Source organism: Amblyraja radiata, chromosome 11 (genome assembly GCF_010909765.2).
Source record: "Amblyraja radiata isolate CabotCenter1 chromosome 11, sAmbRad1.1.pri, whole genome shotgun sequence".
NCBI classification, from domain to species: domain Eukaryota; kingdom Metazoa; phylum Chordata; class Chondrichthyes; order Rajiformes; family Rajidae; genus Amblyraja; species Amblyraja radiata.
The window spans coordinates 36,375,591-36,395,808 of record NC_045966.1 but is presented as its reverse complement, the minus strand read 5'-3'; the positions used below and the strand labels follow the sequence as shown (position 1 = coordinate 36,395,808).

The 20,218-nt window shown below is 43.5% G+C and overlaps 1 protein-coding gene across 2 annotated transcripts; it reads left to right on the top strand.

Annotated features, from left to right (window-relative positions):
- Nucleotides 1-4,632: 4,632 nt before the first annotated feature.
- Nucleotides 4,633-20,218, top strand: LOC116978496 (hepatitis A virus cellular receptor 1 homolog). Of its 2 annotated transcripts, XM_033029667.1 has the most exons (7): nt 4,633-4,791; nt 5,555-5,902; nt 7,508-7,591; nt 15,232-15,293; nt 17,930-18,023; nt 19,672-19,696; nt 19,790-20,218. In XM_033029667.1, the coding sequence occupies exons 1-7, from the start codon at nt 4,692-4,694 to the stop codon at nt 19,854-19,856; spliced, it is 780 nt and encodes a 259-aa protein (XP_032885558.1). In that variant the 5' UTR covers nt 4,633-4,691; the 3' UTR covers nt 19,857-20,218. The 2 variants fall into 2 exon arrangements, with proteins under 2 accessions (XP_032885558.1, XP_032885559.1); XM_033029668.1 differs by lacking the exon at nt 17,930-18,023 and having other exon boundaries at nt 19,790-19,873.

Sequence of the window (20,218 nt, the reverse complement as noted above, 5' to 3'; positions counted from 1 at the left end):
AGCGGACCTGGCTCTGACCCCAACACAGGGATCAGTCATAGAACATAGAACATGTAACAGGTCAGCACAATGTCTGTGCCAAACAAGATGCCAAGACCAACCCTTGTCTACTTGCACATAAATCATATCCCTCCATCCCCTGTATATCCATATGCCTATCCAAAAGTCTCTTAAATCCCACTAACATATCTGCTTCAACCATTACCTTCAGCAGCACATTCCAGGTACTCACCATCTTTGTGTAAAAAACGTGCCCTGCAAATCTCCTTTAAAGTTTGCCCTTCTCACCTTAAAATAATGCCCTGCAATATTTGATTTTACCATCCTGGATAGAGATTCTGACCATCCACCCTATCTACACCTCATCATTGTCGATACTTCTATCATCTCTGCCTGCAATCTCCAGTGTTGCACAGCAAACAATCCAAGTTTGTCCAACCTCTCCCAGCCACCTAATACCTCCTGATCAAGGCATCATTCTGGTAAACCTCCTCTGCACCTTTTCCAAAGCCTCCACGTCCCTCCTGTCATGGGGACAACCAGAAATTCACACAATACTCTAAATGCAGCCCTGCCAAAGTTCTGTAAAGCAACATCTTATACGCTTAACTCTTATACTCAATGCCCCAACCTATGAAAACAAGCGTAGCATATGTCTTCTTTACCACTCTATCCACTTGTATTACTATTTCTAGTGTCATGGTTATAACAGCAGCCCGGGATAAACCAGTTTTGGGGCTCCCATTATTCCAGTTTAGAGACTCCAGTGTTGTGCAGGGTGTGCAGAATGAAACCGTTAGTGCAGCCTGGAGTGATAATAGAAACAAACGGGCATGTGGCCTTACCATCGGAGCCAATCCCTTGCCTGGGATCGATGCTCCAACTGCAGATTTCACAATCAAGGAGCTCGCACCAGCTCCGACCCGTGGTCAGATGGCCCGTCGCGGGGGAGCTGAGATCCCCCAATGCAGGAACTTGATTGCCCCGATGCGAAGGGCTCGGCCACTTGGTACGGGAGCCAAGATCGTCCTGTCAACGATAGGCTTGAGGCCCCCAACTGCGGGAGAACAAAGAAGCGGAAGAGATTTAACATTTTTTCACCTTCCATCACATTGAGGAATGTTTATCACTGTGGTGGATGTTTATGTTAAAATGTATTTTGTGTGTTCTGTTGCTTTTTATTGGTATGACTGTATGGAAAATGAAATTCCTAATATGCTGCAAAACATACTTGGCTAATAAAGTATGATTCTGAAAATGCTAGAAATATTATCTCAGTCTCCCGGAGACAGACACAAAATCCCCGGAAACTCTCGCTTTCTCCCCATTTCATCGCCTTCTCTTCACAAATAAAATATTGAAAAGTGGCACTAAATCCCAGGACTCAGGTGGAGCAGTGACCCAGCCAATTGGCACCGTTTCCACCCCTGCTGCTGCTACTGCACAGGACAGACACGAGATCTGCTCGGTGCATTTTGTCACCAGTGATCTGAGAATCTAAACTGACAGCAACGGTGAAGGAGGTTGTAATTTATGCGCAGGTACACAAAAATGCTGGAGAAACTCAGCGGGTGCAGTAGCATCTATGGAGCGAAGGAAATAGGCAATGTTTCGGGCCGAAACCCTTCTTCAGACTGATGGGGGGTGGCGGGGAGAAGAAAGGAAAAAGGAGGAGGAGGAGCCCGAGGGCTGAGGGATGGGAGGAGACAGCCCGAGGGCTGGGGAAGGGGAGGAGACAGCAAGGGCTAACAAAATTGGGAGAATTCAATGTTCATGCCCGCAGGATGTAGACTCCCCAAGCGGAATATGAGGTGCTGTTCCTCCAATTTCCGGTGTTGCTCGCTCTGGCCATGGAGGAGACCCAGGACAGAGAGGTCGGATGGGGAATGGGAAGGGGAGTTGAAGTGCTGAGCCACCGGGAGATCAGCTTGGTTATTGCGGACCGAGCGGAGGTGTTCGGCGAAGCGATCGCCCAGCCTCCCTCCGCTTGGTCTCACCGATGTAGATCAGCTGACATCTAGAGCAGCGGAGGCAATAGATGAGGTTGGAGGAGATGCAGGTGAACCTCTGTCCCACCTGGAACGACTGTTTGGGCCCTTGAATGGAGTCGAGGGGGGACGTAAAGGGACAAGTGTTGCATCTCTTGCGGTTGCAATGGAAAGTGCCTGGGGAGGGGGTGGTACGGGAGGGAAGGGAAGAATTGACAAGGGAGTTACGGAGGGAGCGGTCTTTGCGGAAGGCTGACATTAGGTGTCCTTGAAACTCTTGAAAGGCGCCCATAAATAAAATTTATTATTATTATTATAGGGGGAGATGGGAAGATGTGGCGAGTGGTGGGGTCACGTTGGAGGTGGCGAAACTGACGGAGGATTACTTGTATGTGACGGCTGGTGGGCTGAAAGGTGAGGACTAGGGGGACTCTGCCCTTGTTGCGAGTGGGGGGATGGGGAGAGAGAGCAGTGTTGTGGGGTATGGAAGAGACCCTGGTGCGAGCCTCATCTATGGAGGAGGAGGGGAACCCCCGTTCCCTGAAGAATGAGGACATTTCAGATGCCCTGGTGTGGAACGTCTCATCCTGGGAGCAGATGTGGCGTAGAAGGAGGAATTGGGAGTGGGGAATGGAGTCCTTACTGGAAGCAGGGTGGGCAGAAGTGTAGTCCAGGTAGCCATGGGAGTCAGTGGGTTTATAGTGGATGTCAGTCAGAAGTCTATCACTAATGAGGTCAAGGAATGGTAGGGAAGTGTCGGAAATGGTCTAGGTGTACTTGAGTGCCGGATGGAAGTTAGTGGTGAAGTGGATGAACTCAGTCAGTTGTGTGTGGGTGCAGGAGGTGGCACCAAAGCAGTCGTCGATGTAGCGGAGGTAGAGGTCGGGGATGGGGCCCTGGTACGTATTGAAAAAGGATTGTTCGACGTACCCGACATAGAGGCAGGCGTAGCTAGGGCCCATGCGTGTGCTCATAGCAAAGCCTTGTATTTGGAGGAAATGGGAGGAGTCAAACGTGAAGTTATTGAGGGTAAGGACCAGCTCCGCTAGGCGGAGAAGAGTATCAGTGGCCGGGTATAGGTTGCTTCTCTGGTTGAGGAAGAACCGGAGGGCTTTGAGACCATCCTGGTGGGGGATGTAGAGGTGTAGAGTGACTGGACGTCCATGGTGAAGATGAGGGGGTGAGGGCCTAGAGAATGGAATGCGCAGAGGTGACGGAGGGTGTCTGAGGTGTCTTGAACATGGGTAGGGAGGGATTTAACCAAGGGGGATAGGATGGAGTCAAGGTATGTGGAAATGTGTTCGGTGGGGCACGAACAGGCAGAGACAATGGGTCTACCGGGACAGTCAGGTTTGTGGATTTTGGGGAGACGGTAAAATTGGGCCATGCGGGGCTGGGGAACGATGAGGTTGGAGGCTCGGTTGGGCAGGGCGTGGGAGTTGATGAAGTCGGTGATGGTGCTAGAGATAGAAACATAGAAACATAGAAAATAGGTGCAGGAGTAGGCCATTCGGCCCTTCGAGCCTGCACCGCCATTCAATTTGATCATGGCTGATCATCCAACTCAGTATCCCGTACCTGCCTTCTCTCCATACCCCCTGATCCCTTTAGCCACAAGTTCCACATCTAACTCCCTCTTAAATATAGCCAATGAACTGGCCTCAACTACCTTCTGTGGCAGAGAGTTCCAGAGATTCACCACTCTCATGAGAAAAATGTTTTTCTCATCTCGGTCCTAAAGGATTTCCCCTTTATCGTTAAGCTGTGACCCCTTGTCCTGGACTTCCCCAACACCGGGAACAATCTTCCTGCATCTAGCCTGTCCAACCCCTGAAGAATTTTGTAAGTTTCTATAAGATCCCCCCTCAATCTCCTAAATTCTAGCGAGTACAAGCCGAGTCTATCCAGTCTTTCTTCATATGAAAGTCCTGACATCCCAGGAATCAGTCTGGTGAACCTTCTCTGCACTCCCTCTATGGCAAGAATGTCCTTCCTCAGATTTGGAGACCAAAACTGTACGCAATACTCCAAGTGTGGTCTCACCAAGACCCTGTACAACTGCAGTAGAACCTCCCTGTTCCTATACTTAAATCCTTTTGCTATGAATGCTAACATACCATTCGCTTTTTTCACTGCCTGCTGCACCTGCATGCTTACTTTCAATGACTCGTGTACCATGACACCCAGGTCTCGTTGATCTCCCCTTTTCCTAATCGGCCACCATTTAGATAATAGTCTGCTTTCCTGTTTTTGCCACCAAAGTGGATAACCTCACATTTATCCACATTATACTGCATCTGTCATGCATTTGCCCACTGGCAATGGTGGCCTGGTGCTTGTCAGTGGGGTCATGGACCAGGGGCAAGTAGGAGGAGGTGGCCTCAACTTTGTAGAGATCGACGCGCCAGACTACCAGGGCACCTTCCTTGTCAGTTGGTTTGATAACCCAATTATCAGACCAGCCAACAATTGTAATTTATGGGCGTTGGATATTGATGTAACGCCAGAGCAGGAGCCAAGTGGCTGATATGATTTGCCTCAATTCACAATACTGTGAAACAAACTCGTGTCCACGTCAAGTAGGAAGCAACAGCCACAGAACAGGATGTGCCCCAGCGATAGCTCAGAGAGCGGCCGTGACAGTGCCTTCGAGTCTGAAGAAGGGGCCCGTCCCGGAACGTCACCTATTCCTTCTCCCCAGAGATGCTGCCTGGCCCGCTGTGTTACTCCAGCACCACAGTGTTCAGCGCGATGGTTGTTACTGGCGGTGTGGCTCATTTGATCGTCGTATCTCTTATTTTAGGTACGTTTCCGGGTCAGGAATTGAAGTAGTTTGTCAAATCGTGTTATTCAAACTCCCTGGAATGCAGTAGGTGAGATGTGTCTGTGTGTGTGTAACTGAGGGGGTACAGCCGAGTCACCGAGTGATGCCGGGTCTGATCGTGAGGACGGGCTGGAGTTGAGAAGGTCGAGGGGTGAACTAACGGGATCATTGGGTTGAAGTTCAGGTGGGCGCTGATCTGACGGCATAGAGGATATTCTGCTCCGAATCTGTTCTACTGGTTTTGGCAGTTCAATGGGTTTGTTAACGGACCAAAGGCTGGAGCTGTGATCCGAATTGTTTGTTCCGGTTCTACCCGTATCCGGCGAGTTTGGAATCTAATGAAATAAAATGTGAACAAAATGTCAAGAGAGGAAAATATTTGCCTCCCAGGAGTCATTCAGGGAACACAATGTGTATCGGTCCCTGTCCCATATGTCCCCGTGTCTGTCTCTGAAATTGCTTCACAAGCCGACAAGCTGAGTCAAAGCTGCTACAGAAATGCAGCGATTGGAGACGGCCCCTCGCCACCACTTACCCTGGGATAAAGGGGTGGGGGGTAAATACTGGATCTGCCTGCAATGCACACATCCCGATACATAGAAACCCTTTCACAATATTCCCAATTGCCGTCAGCGGTAACGGGCTCATTTTCTCAGCGCTGGGACCGGGTTGTCACAATGTGGCCACTCCCTTCCTCATCACTCAGCGCCGGCTATAACTGTCTTTTCCCGGACTGTTTCAGGTCGAGTGGCCCTTGCCACCGGATCACAAGTGCGAGGATACCCGGGACAGGCGATCACTCTGCCGTGCCACTACTCTGTCCAAATGAATGGTAAAACTAAGATGTGCTGGGGTCGGGGACAGTGCCGTCCCTTTGGCTGTGGATCTGAACTGATTAAAACAAACGGAGAAACAGTAACTTCAGCAGGATCCGAGAAATATCAGCTTGGTGGTAACATTGAACAAGGGGACGTGTCGCTCACGATAAAGCAGCTCCGGAAAGAAGACGGCGGATGGTATTGCTGCCGTGTGCAGTTCACTGGACCGTTTAATGATGGGAAAGTGAATTTGAATGTCCTGGTTTTGGATGGTAAGCAGCTCAATGTAGGGTGATTTCACGAAAGGTCACTGGATCATAGATCCTCAGCCACGTGACCGCAAAATCCAACTGGGGTACAAGCGTCACTTCCGGTACATGTTATTGATGCTGGAAACGCGAACTTTCACACCCGTTAAAAACCGCGAAAACGGCCCGTTTTTGAGCTGTAAATAACTGTGCCAGTCGGGGTGACCGTGAGGCACAGTTATCTTACTTTACAGTCCAGAAGATAGATAAAAACGAAGGTAAATACAAGAGGGAGCTGAAGGGGCAACAACAGCGGAAGTGGTTAGCGGACGTTAGCTGAATGACCCTCTTCTGCCCCTTAGGGAAACATGGAACACCATGTTATTGTTTCCAGATTCATTGTTAACTCTAATTAACATTGTTAAGCAAAGGCGTGCAGGTAAAGTCGCCGCTGGAAAACTGCCCCTAATGAGCAGGGCATGGAAGAGAACATGCCATAACGTAGATTTGATATGAATTAGTGATAGATGGTCGGCGTGGGATCTGGGGGACGAAGGGCCTGATTCCATGCTGTAACTTTCAATCAATCAATCAATTAAAAAGTCCGTTGAATATCCAGCACTATGAGTAAAGTGCAGGTGAAAATAGCAGGCCGGTAGAATGTAATATGGACAACGAGTCCATTGACAGAGATATTGTGAGGAGGAACGATTAATGTTTAACATCAGGTATATAATACAGAAACATTGGGTGTTTCCCATTCTGGCGTTTATAGCCATGTCTTTAAACTACAAGAAACAGGAACAGTGTAGGAAGGAACTGTAGATGCTGGTTTACACCGATGATAGACACAAAATGCTGGAGTAACTCAGCGGGACAGGCAGCATCTCTGGATGACGTTTCGGTTCGAGACCCTTCTTTAGACCGAGGGACAGGGGAGAGGTCAGAGAAGGAAGTGTAAGAGAAATAGGAGCAGACTTGGTGGAGTCTGTCATCTCCCGGTAACATTAAACACCTTACTAATTAGAGTTAACAATGAATCTAGAAACAATAATATGTTATTGCATGTCAATCTCCACTTTAAAAATACCCAAAGACTTGGCTAGTTTTGTTGCCATGTGGAGATCTTTGGACTGTTTCAAGACGTGAAAGTGAATTTGGACCGTAGGCAGCTCAATGTCCTTCTACTTGATGAATACAGATGCAAAGTTAGCATTTAGTGCCTCGCCTACATCCTCTGACTCTTTGGACAACTACTAGTCCCGTCATCACACACAGTTCCACTTCCAGTGCTTCCCCAAGATCAACCAGCTGCACTGTCCTGGCAGACCCATTGCACCCACCACCTTCAGGCTTCCAATCCAAAATAAAATGCTTACTCCAACCCTGTTTTGCCTTTGTTAACAAGTGCACATCAGTAACTACAATCCAATGGATTATTATGCTTTTTAAATGTGGAAACATCAAAGGCCCTATGAATGTCCAGAAACACCACATCCACTGGTTCTATATTCTACAGTGGTTAGCTGTGTGTGAGCTGAATGATGCAGTATGTGGCAAAGCAGTGAGCGAGAAAGAATATGTCTTCACTAGCACGAGCACAATAAATTATTATTTCTTCTGTTCTAGAGATCACCACACTGAATCCTTCAACCACAAATGAGTCTGTCCATGCACAGGATGCAAACTCTGTCACAGCGTCTACATTTGAAGGTCAGACTAAAAGTTCAAACTATGACAAGTTGTCTTCTAATGTCTGTTGCAATTTTTTTTTATTTCCATAGACTGCATGATTTGACTGCAGATGATTAAAGTGGACAAGGATACCTTGAAATTGCTTTTAATACAAAACGTTTAATGTTTAGATTAGAACATTAAATATTAGGGATTTAAATTGGGTGAAGTATTGCCAAATGTATTCGGGAATTATTTGTGATTAAAGTGAAATGGGACATACATTTTATTAAGTACCTTTAACATTGTCAGGAGATTCCAAAGTACTGAACAACAAATGTAAGGCCAGTTTCTACAGACAAGAATGTGGTGATTATGAGATATAGATTCCGATGTAGATTTTTAAATTGATTTTAATTAATGACTAATTATTGGCCAAGAACTGAGGTTATTTCTTGTTCTTTGAAATAATACCGTGGGATGTTTCATATTCACCTCACAGAAATTGAACAAGCTGCCGCAGGAAGTAGTTGAGGTAGGTACAGTAACAATTTATAAACGACATTAGGACAGATACATAAATTTGGATTCAGAAGTAGCTTATTCATAGAAAACGGTTGTGGTGGAAGGTAGATATTTTGGCAGGAGGTCTGTTACCAGTGGACTTCCATAAAGATCTCAGCTGGGACCTCTGCAGTTTGTGATATATATCAATGACCTAGATGTAAGTTTACCAATGACAGCAACATTGGAGGAGCTGCAATCAGTGAGGAATGCTGTGAGAAGATACAGTGGGATATAGATTTGTTGCCGAAATGGCTGATGGAGTTAAACCTGAACATGTGTGAGGTGTTGCACTTTGGGAGGTTGAATGTCCGGAGAGACTACAGTTAATGGCATTGATGTGCAGAGGGATATTGGAGTCCAAGTTCATAGCTCACTGAAGATAGCAGCACACATAGATAGGGTGGTGATGAAGGTGTATGGTATGCTTTCCTTCATTGTTAGGGGCATTCAATATGTAGGTGGTCATGATTTAGCTGTATAGGATCTTGGTTAGGCCACACATGGAATATTGTGGCAGTTCTGATCATGCATTACAGGAAAGATGTCGAGGCTTTGGAGAGGGTGCAGAGGAGGTTTACCAGAATGTTGCCTGGATTAGAGGGTTTCAGATGCTGGGAATGGTTGAATAGACAATAGACAATGGACAATAGACAATAGGTGCAGTAGGCCATTCGGCCCTTCGAGCCAGCACTGCCATTCAATGTGATCATGGCTGATCATCCCCAATCAATACCGCGTTCCTGCCTTCTCCCCATATCCCCTGAGTCCGCTATCTTTAAGAGCCCTATCTAGCTCACTCTTGAATGTATCCAAAGAATCAGCCTCCACCGCCCTCTGAGTCAGCTAATTCCACAGACTCACAACTGTGAGAAAAAGTGTTTTCTCATCTCCGTTCTAAATGCCTTACCCCTTATTCTTAAACTGTGGCCCCTGGTTCTGGACTCCCCCAACATCGGGAACATATTTTCTGCCTCTAACGTGTCCAAACCCTTAAAATGTTTATATGTTTCAATAAGATCCCCCTTTGTCCTTCTAAATTCCAGAGTATACAAGCCCAGTCGCTCCATTCTCTCAGTATAACTGTTTCTTAAATGATGGGATAGTCCCAGCCTCAACTACCTCCTCTGGCAGCTTGTTACATACACACACCACCCTTTGTGTGAAAAAGCTACCCCTCGGATTCCTTTTAAATCTGTTCCCCTTCACCTTGATCCTGTGTCCTCTGGTCCTCGATTCCCCTACTCTGGGCACAAGACTGTGCATCTACCCGATCTAGTCCTCTCATGATTTTGTATACCTCTATAAGACCTCCCCTCATCTTCCTGTGCTCCATCGAATAGAGACCCAGCCTCTCCCTATATCTCACACCCTCTAGTCCTGGCAACATCCTCATAAATCTTTTCTGAGCCCTTTCATTCTCTGTATTAAATTCTCTGTATTAAATTCCATCAACCATTCCTCCACCTACCTGGCCAATTGATCCAGATCCTGCTGCATTCGTTTACAACCATCTTCACTATCTGCAAAACCACTAACTTTTGTATCATCAGCAAACTTGCTAATCTTGCCCTGTATGTTCTCATCCAAATCATTGATGTAGATGACAAACAGTAACGGGCCCAGCATACTGCTAGTCGGAGAAGCAACCTTCCACCATTACTCTCTGCTTCCTTCCAAGGAGCCAATTTGCTATACATTCAGCAATCGCTCCTTGGGTCCTATGCGATCTAACCTTCCAGAGCAGCCTACCATTGTTGAAGGAACATTGTCCAGGAACATTGTTGAACGCCTTACTGAAGTTCATGTACACAACATCTACAGCTCTGCCCTCATCAACCTTTTTGGTCACGTCTTCAAATTTTTTATCAGATTTGTGAGACACGACCTCCCACGTACAAAACCACGCTGTCTGTCCCAAATCAGCCCTTGTCCATTGAAATGCCTGTATATCCTATCCCTCAGAATACACTTCAGTAACTTGCAACTCATAATATTACAACCTGTCCTGATGCACAAAGTTATTGACCTTTGTGGTCAGGGCTGGCTTGTGTGAAGATGATAATTTGCATGTCGTATGAATTTCATGCAGTATCTGTATTGGGTTGATCTGGCACGAGTAAAAGTGCATCACTGCCCCAGAACACCTCTTCCTGTGCTAGCCACAAAAGAACCATTTCCATTTTTTTACAGGGTTTTCATATCTTCATGAAGGATAGGCACTTGTGGGTAACATTGTAAGAAATTTCATGGAAATTGTCAGTTATGTGAACGTGTTTTGTGATGACTGTGTGAGATAGATTCTGAAAATAGCTTTTTCTAGCAGTTGATTACTAACACAGTCAATTGTAGTCTCTGCACAATTAAAGTTGAATTAAAAGCTTAGAATAGGGAATGCTGTCTTTGCAAGAGGCTGGGTGAGAGGAGGTGTAGTCCATATAACTGTGAGAGTCATTGGGTTTGTAGTAGATGTTAATGGATAGTCTGGCCATGGGACGGAGTCAGAGAGTTCAAGGAAGGGGAGAGAGGTGTCAGAGATAGTCTGTGAATTTGAGGACAGGGTGGAAGTTAATGGTAAAGCTAATAAATCGTTGGGTTATGCATGAGTGCAGGAAGCAGCCCCGATGCAGTCATGGGTGTAGTGGAGAACGAGTTGGGGAAAGGTGCCAGTGAACATTTGGAACAAGGATTGGCAATAAATGCTGGCCTTGCCAGTCACACCCACATCAGAATGTGTAAACAAAATGACACCTGTTCATTCTTCAATGGTTGGGATAGTTTCACCTGGAGCACATCATCCCTGCTGTGGGAGTTTTAACTTTTGCTAACTGAAAGTGTGTGTTTGACTGCTGCACCACAGCAATGTTTGCTAGCAGCTTAAATGCTGATCTACTTACAGCATTTCCTTGCGAGTGGACTGAACATGTAAAGGCGAAGAAGCAGCTGAAAGATGACCTAGATATGCCTGCTGTTCTAGAGTTTGAAATCAGTCAGTTCATTGTAATTTGGAATTTATTCCCAGATACCCAAGGCTTTTCCACTTTGTCCCAAAGCAGAATTGCAGTAGAATTCTCTCCACTTACCAGGATGGTTACAGCACTGACAACTCTCTACAGATATTATGGCATCAGTACAAGCCTCCTTCATCACCTTCCCTGTAAAATATGTTCCCTGATCAGAGTCATGTGAAGAGTAATCCTAAATATTATTATTTGGCACCATGCCACGATTCTAGCTGTACTTTCTTGGCATGGGAAAGTATTTTGCCCAGTGGGTAAAGTGGTCAATCAGTACTCAACATTACCTTTTATTTTGAGACCAGGGTAAGGGTCATGTGAAATCTATCTGCATATGTTTGTCAGCAGGCAAGACACACTCTCCCATTTGGCAGGTCAACTATCTAGTGCTGTCCATAACTTGCCTGCTTCAAAGAGTCGAGCGTAAAAATATTGTCACCCTCAGCGAGATGGAATCTGAGAATTCCACTGCCCTTGTCATACAGTTGAATACTTGACCACTTCAATGTAGCCCAGCCACCACTAGACTTTGCATAGTTGAATAGTATGCGACTGGCCTCATTCTGTCTCTGTGGTTTGTGTTATTACTGCCTTTAGTACCCTCTCCCGTTATCACAGTACAAATAGAAGAGATTAGTCAGAGTGCTGGAGCGAGGTCAGGGTTTGATGGAGTTTTGCCATCCGGTGAATTGACCCTCCTTCTATAGTTGCCTCTGTCCCTCTCCACGATTAGTTTACAACCCCCAATGTCTATTTCAACTTCACTAAGGAAGCAATTCAGCTATAATTATGTTGTGGAATCTAAACACAACGATAGGTCAATTCAATGCCTCTCCTAACATCCTTAAGTTCCCTTCACTATGTTGGCCTCTTTTCCCATCATGCTTCCCCAGTATGTAAGCTCTTGGGTTGAACATATTACAATCTACTCATCTTTCTGATAATTTTCGGAATTTCCTACATCAGGCAGCAATAGTGGCATAGAGCTTTTGTTACCGCATTCCCTCTCACCAGCTTAGAGGCTGATACTTTGTCTAATGAAGAGGAGAGCATAAAGGAGGAATCTGGGTGATTGGCTTGGAGAGGGACAGGGGGAAGTACAGAAGGATGCCAATTCACTGAATGGCAAAGTATCTCAAGAAATTCATGATTTAGCTGAGAGCATTCATGGGCCAACTCACGTAATGAAACTATTGGGTCGCATCTTCTTTGGCAGTTTCAGGTTAAGTGGATTCTGTGGTAACGGAATCCAATGTAGATGGGGGCAAGAGGGTTGGTCCATGATGTGGGGTGCTCCTTCTCTTGAGTGCTTCTCACACATGGACTCAAGATTCTCAGTGCCAACCCAAATGCTTCTCCACATCAAGAGGTCATGGCCCAGAGTTTCCCAGGAATCAGTGGAAATGTTGCAATATTTTCGTGGAGGTTTTGAAAATGTCTTTAGATTTTTTTCTCTGTCCACCTTGTAAGTTATTTCTATGATAGAGCTCCAAATATTATGTCTGCTTCGGAAATCTGATGCCGGGGATGCAAAGATCATCGTCTACCAAACCGATTCATTTGAGTATAATTACATGTTCATTGCTGGAGATGTGGGAGTGGGAGAGGACGTTGACCCCACAGTCAGTGGCAGCCAGCATCGTCCGCAGCACTGCTCACAGTTTTCTTTTGTCCATGGTCATGACTCCGTCTAAAAGAGGAGTCCCAACCACTATGTGCCCACAGGCTGTGTTATACCCTTGCGTATTTTGTGCTAAACCAGCACAACCGATGTTACACTTTAATTTGTCGACTTCTTGGTTGAAACCTTATCAGCAATTAGTGATTTAGTGAGGTTGAGATGTGACCTATTGAGGTCTACAAGATAACGGGGTGTATGGATAAGGGGAACGTTCACAGCCTATTTACCAGATAGATGATTAAAAAATTAGTGGACATAAGCAGAAGTTAAGAGTGTTTATGAGGGACCTTAACAGGGACAACTTTTTCACTCAGGGCTTGGTCTGTATTTGGTAGAGGAAGCTGTATAGGTGGATACAACTACACCTTTAAAAAGTCAATTGGAGATATATATGCATAAGAAGGTTTTGGAGACATGCAAATGGGCCAGCAGAATATGCCAACTTTAGCTGCGCGGACAAAGTGAGCCGAAGGGTCTGTTTCTGTGCTGTAGAGGTCTATGACGATGATTAAATCCTCTGCTTCCAGTGTGTAAATTGAGGTGAACACCATGCAGAGATTTGGAGCGGAGAAAGGGGAGCGTAGAGAAAGAGAGAAGGCAGTCTGCATATCTCGTGTTCCTACAGCAAATTCCATTGCGATTAGATCTGGTTCTATATAGCTAGGATTGTCTCATCTCAGCACAGGAAGCAGATGCGGAGCAGAAGGGGCAGTGGTTCCATCAACTTAAACTAAATCTCTTTGAAGAATGTTGCATTAATTCTCCCACCAATGGCACTCTGCCAGTGACTGTAATCAGTGAACCAGGCTCTTTCTGTGCAGAAAGATGATGTCTAGGTTACACTTCCACCCATTCTGCAGCAGCAGAGTGGAGATTACTGGAGCAGGAGCCAGAATTGTGGACTGTGCTTTAAAGATGTGGATTCAAACCCCACCATGATGGCAGGGAAACTTGCATTTGAGCAATTCAATGAAAATAGATTTTACTTTTAAAGGCTCATCTCACAAAGAGTAATCATGAAATTGCCATATTAATCATAAAAACCCATCTGGTTCACATGGAAATCTACTATCCTTACCGGATCTAAGTGTATCTCTAAAGGTGGACATTATCTGCCTCCTAAGGTCAGGGAGAATTACGAATTGGACATTAAATGTGGATAATTAGAATTTTAAATATTTTCTCCTCGTGTTCCTCACAATGGTGAGGTTATCACTGATTACATGCCGTGACGCTAGTGAATGACTCCATAACATTGTATACACGCTGCTCACGTTTACAGTTGTATACTCGTCATCAGCCATTGTATTCCTGGAGTAGGGAAGGTGGCAAGAGTAACAGTTGGACCAGTCATATTATTACAGTTCACAAGTAGTTACACTTTGGTATGTCATGATGGATTAAATGTAGAAGGCACAGCAGGGATTGTGATACCAAGGCATGGGGTTTTGTTGTTCTGGATATTGCTGGAATTAAATTATTTGTAGTTGTGTTTGTACTGGAGAGTTGGCATGCAGGATTTTTGGTCAATGTTCATGCAGTCAAGATACTCATAATCTTGATGAAGCATGCAATTCCAGCAGAGCTGCATACTGTATCTTCCTTTTGGATTCTGGCAAAAGGAATGAAATATTTATTTCATGCAACAGTGATTGCCAAACTTATTTCCAACTCCAGCCGGATGAAGTTTTCATCACTTTACATCCACTGGTAGACTTGTTCCTGTTGAATGTGTAGTTATGTCTGGATTAGTTGGCAGATTTCAGTGAGAAAACCGTATGGAAATGAGTTTGTTCCTGCACAGATATGGATTCTAATCCCCTTCTCTCTCTCCTCTACCAGTAGCTCTCTCTCTCCTCTACGTCCTGCTCTGAGTGACTAAGACCCATCTTCCCGGTCACGGGGAATTCCACGGGGAAAACGACTACCAGTGTTCCCACATCTGGCACAACTGGTTTGTGCATAAATCATGAAGTAAATAAAATGTCCCCCGTAGCTGTTGCACCTCTTTGAGTAAACAGAATACCAGAACCAATTCTCTGAAGGGGTAAATGTCAATTCATAACACAACAGCAGAAGATGTAAACCCAGAAGCTAACCCATAAGTGGTTACAAAGTGCTGGCACAACATTTGGCTATCTGAGAAAAATTATGCCCCTGTGGTTCCCTGCACCACCTAGTGGTTAGAACATTTATTGACATGTAGGTTGGAGATTCTAGTCAGATTGGCAAGATTTGCTTTAGGGAATCACAGATATAATGTTTGTTTGGCCTTATGTTGAAAATTATTGTTAGAATGAATCTTGGAAAATAGTGATGTTTTGGATCCAAGACCTTCTATACCTTGCCTTGTTTTTAGGCACCATAGCGGATTCCTTACTAGTGATATCAGCCGGAATTGTATTCTTTTTCCTCAGGTACTCGAGAAATTCTGAGCTCTACGATAACTACGAATGGAATCAACAGTACTTCCGAACAAGTAAGCATATATCAAAGGTTCAAACTACATAAAATCTAAAGTATATCTAGAACATCGAACACTTTTATGCAGGTGTTTTAATGGGTGCTGCAATAAATCAGTCTCTCAGCAACGACCCAGTTTCAGTTTTCAATTTTTCTAATTATCCATTGGCTTTCTGAATTAGTGGCAAAATTCCGCAGAAGGGAATGTAAAGCCTCATTTTGAAATGTCTGAAAAAATGTATTATATGTCTGTATGGATATAAATACATTTTCTCATAAAGTGCATTTTATTTTTATTTAAGAAATCTAAATTGTGGCAATTTATTGAAAGCCTCCTAAAATTACAAATATGTTTGATCAACTAGTTTGTTCTTGTCAATTTCTGTTATTAATTTTTCAATCTGTGGGAACTATCCAGAATCCATGGAATTTGGAGATGGAAAAACAGTGCATCTATCTGCATCAAAATCCTAGGACACACTGCTCATAGTTAAAATTTTGAAGCCTGGGACATTGTCTCAGCATGACTCAAGTAAAACCTGTCCCAGATGAACAATTTCTCCTTTCCCTGCAACTCTGCCGCCACTGTCCCATGAATTGTATTTCTTCCGCACCAATATTTGAGTCAAACATTTAATTTTCTGCTTTTAGCTTCCCTGTGCTAATTTGCAGTGTTTTGGGGAAAATCCAGATTACTACCTGTGTGGGTTTAATTTTTCAATCATCCAATTTTTTGGTCATCCAAGGTTCCCTTAATTTGCTATCCTCATCCCTCCTCCTTCCTGGAGTATGCCAGTCCTGGACCTTTGATGAACTGGCCTTAAAACGACTCCTACATGTCAGATAGGGACTTAAGGGGCTGTTCCACTGCGGCGACCTAATCCGCGAGTTCAGAAGAGTGTCTTCGACCTTCAAGCTCGAGGGCACTCGCCTGGCAAACCTCGAGCTGGATCGACCGTCAGGGATGAAACCGCGAGCTGGATCGACCAACCGCACACACACACACATCGCAAAGGCGGGGGCCAGGGAAAGCGGGGGAGCGCTGTCTGAAATTCACATCTGCGATGAAGAGGAAGGTAGAAGACGACTGCACGGTAACGGTAAGTTCTTTAGAGAGTGCGGAGGGGGATGGGGGTAGAGAAGGGGGGGGGGGGTGGTAGAGAAGGGGAGGGAGAAGGAGTGGAGACACTTTTAAGAAGTATAATAAGGTTTAGCGGGCATTTAATCTACCGGTCGGTTTTCCTTGGTCCTGAAAACTCCAATGAGCCAATTAAAATGCCCGGTCAGCGAAGGAGATTGCCTACGACTGCCCTCGACTGCCTATAACTAAATAGCGACCCCACTCCACTGCACTACGAGTTTAAAAGAACCATGCCGACCAATTTTTACTTGCGGAAAAATTTTCAACATGCTGAAATTTTCCCGCGACCTAGCTGAGTATGCGGGAACTTCCCTCGAGCATGAAGGAGAGTTCCAGTGACCTCATAAAGTCAACCATGCTGCGAGTTTGAGTCGAGTGCAAACTCTTCTAAACTCGCAGATTAGGTCGCTTCAGTGGGACAGCCCCTTTACCCAGTAACAACTGCTTCCAATCTATCTTCCTGAACTCTTGCCTAATAATGTTGTAATTTGCCTCACTCCAATTTAGTACCTTCCTGCAAGATCCAGACTTATCCCCATTCAAAACATTGTTAAAACCTAAAAGTGTTCCGATCACACATTATGAGGATTGTTACACAAGTGCCCATAGGAGTGATTGCTTGTCAATTTCAGTGGTGGCTGCAGTTAAAGTGTCAGCTGTGTTCTTTAGAGGTAATGTTGTCTAAGTACTGCTGGGAGATTACACGAAAAACAGAAGTTTTTCCCCTATACTGTTTAAATGAGTAACAGAAACATGCATGATAGCAGAACCATCTGTACATTCAAAAGCAGGAGACATTTTTTCACCCTCCAAGGGATTCCTGGTATTGTCAGGATTTGGAATCCCCCTTAAAATTCTTGTAATTTACACAGGAGAAAACAGATTATCATCATTAACGAATAATAAATTTAATCAAATGAATCTACAGCTCTGTTGTGAAACAACTGAGAATGAGATTTCATTTGGATTATGATCAATCATATAGAGAAATGGGTTCTTCTTTATTCAGATCAAATTTCATTCCAACAGAGCATTAAAAGTAGACGGTTGAAGGTATAGGATGAAGGAGATACAAACTGAACTTTTCAACAATTAATGGGTGATAATAAGAGGCCATTGGACTGAATATTAAATATTAGTTTTAGCACACCAAGGGTTTGAGAAACTGACAAGCATGTTCATCTAAAGCACCTATTTAGTTAAAGAGAAAACATACATAAATAAATAAATAGGGAAATTCTTTTTTTTTGCAGTTAAATGAGGACATTTACTGTGTTTCTGATCATCTGAAATCTAATGTAAAATACCCAAAATACTCAGCAGGTTAGACAGCATTTGTGAAGGGAGAAAGAGTTTATGTTTCAGGTGGATGATCTGTCATTTAATTAACCTGAAAGGTTAACTATTTTCTTTTCCAAATATGCGGCGAGGCCCGTTGTATATTTACAATGTTTTCTGCTTTAGTTTCAAGTTGGCATTTTCTGAAATGAAATCTGTCTTTTCATTTTTAGCACGGAGACACAAATCTTAAACTTTTTCTTAGCATTGGTTTTCTGGTTTTGCTCTCTTTGACTGGAATAGCAATGTTCATCTTCTTGAAAAACTGTAAGTGATAAGTTTACTAATTTGGATGTGTGGGTGGGCAGGGACCTCCAGTGTTATGGTGAATCATTTTCATTTGCGGCACTCAGAATTTTAAATTATTTTTAATTTTTAATAAAAATTACTTTACATTTTAAATTTAAAAGAAGCTAAAATTATCATGCTGTAAGCTTATAATCAAAATTATGATAAGCATTGATGGGTTGATAATAAGAAAAATTACTCAGTGGCAGACGTGTTTAAGTCCATGGGCCATAGGCTAGAGGTGAGGAACAAGAAGTTTAGAGGGGATTGGAAGATCAATATTTTCACCTGGATGGTAGTTGTAATCTGGAAAGCGCTGCCTTAAAAGGTTATGGAGGCAGGTTTAAAAGCATTTAAAGAAACATCGGGATGATCCCTTGAAGGCGCAGTTGGCTATAGGCCAAGTGGTGGTAATTTAAGTTGGTGTAGATGAAATAATGACTAGTATAGGCATGGTGGACCAAAGGTCCAGTTTCTGTGCTGTATGACTCCCTAAGGAATCTGTGCAGCACAGTGCTGAATGTGGCATCAATTCTCGCTGTTTTATGACAATGTTGGTCTAATCCTCAATATTCATGGGATTCTAATAATAATAATAATAATAAATTTTATTTAATGGGCGCCTTTCAGACATCTCAAGGACACCTTACATAGTAATCGGAATAACATATAATCGGAATATAACAAGTAATAAAGACATCACAGAGACACAAATTAAAAACAGAATTCAATCCAAAAACAGAAAATCAAAAACACAGTGTGAAGAGAGAGCAGCGGCAGCCAAAGCGCGCCAGCGTCCACTCTCCCTTCATGGCAGCCATCTTGGACTGGGATATGTATTGGTAGGTTATGTGGCTGGTTTCATTTCTCATTTCCAAGCTATACCTCTGTGCACCCATACCCTCCCAATAATTCACAAATGCTCCCATGCCTGTTAACAAGGTACGGCAACCTAAAGATTAACAAATGAAATCTTCTCATAGATGATTTAAGAATGTGGTGATCTAAAGGAGTATTCAAGATATGATCAACGTTTATGACTGTGGGAACGGTAAGGAAAATAAGAGGAGGCAGTAAAGTTACAAAGATACAAACTGCTGGAGTAACTCAATACGTCAGTCTGAAAAGGGGTCCCAACCCCCCAAACATCACCTATCCATGATACCCAGAGATGCTGCCTGACCCGTTGAGTTATCCCACCACTTGTGCCTCTTTTCCATAAATCAGTAGTGAGCAAACTATGGATAGAGAGTAATGAAACAACACTCACTTGGTTAGGTAATCAGCAAGAGGACTTTACCAAACTTATCAGAAAAATAGTGAAATGACAAAACAATGTCATAGTTCAATTTTTAATATTTTGGTTAAGAAATTGTATTTAAAAAGTATCTTAGTGGAAGGCTGACTTTAATTTTAATTGATATTTCCATTAAATCTGTCTACTATGTTCAGTCACCAACACCTGGCAAACTTTTTGTTTAATATTGATAATTCAAGAAGTGAAAGAATGTGTGACTTAAAATAGTTCCCAAAAGATACTGTAGGTGTTCATCAAAACAAATGGCATATGGTATATTTGTTACTGTTTTGACGTTACCATCTCAATATATCTTTTTGTCTTTTTTAGCAAAGAATTCCACAAAAAGGAACACGTAAGAATTTATATTTGTAATCACTTTTTAGGACGTGGTAATATTTAAAAATTCTTATACAATATATATTAATTTCTTGTTTTATACCCACAGTTTAAACAATGTTATTGAACTGCAACAGCATCAAGCAATTGAAGAAAATATATATCAAGTTTCTTAAAGAACTATTTTGTGCACTAAGTAATAATATTGATTAATTAGTTAATAGTTTTAGAATGTTGTAATGCCTAAACTATTGAGTAAACAAGAATAGGAAAATAAATTAAGTGAAATTATTTGTAAATCGATCAAAATATATTGTTGTATTAAATGTGTGGAGCCTTGATAATGTTTGACTTTACATGGTAAAAGCCTTTAAAACAGAAAACTTCACTGGCCATTGTGAGCCATCGATTATTATGCAACCTTATAATTCAAGTTAGATGGCTTCGAAATTCTCGTGCAGCCAAACAAATGTGAACTTAAGAAGTGCATAAGGTCCAAGGCAAGAATTTGGACAGAGGGAGGAATGGGGTGCTGGCA

What these genes read in the sequence shown, in the direction of transcription:
- LOC116978496 (XM_033029667.1), top strand. Translation starts at nt 4,692, where the DNA reads ATGCTGCCTGGCCCGCTGTGTTACTCCAGCACCACAGTGTTCAGCGCG. An exon ending in CGTCGTATCTCTTATTTTAG is followed by an intron (nt 4,792 to 5,554) that starts GTACGTTTCCGG and finishes GGACTGTTTCAG; the next exon opens with GTCGAGTGGCCCTTGCCACC. An exon ending in AATTCCACAAAAAGGAACAC is followed by an intron (nt 19,697 to 19,789) that starts GTAAGAATTTAT and finishes TTATACCCACAG; the next exon opens with TTTAAACAATGTTATTGAAC.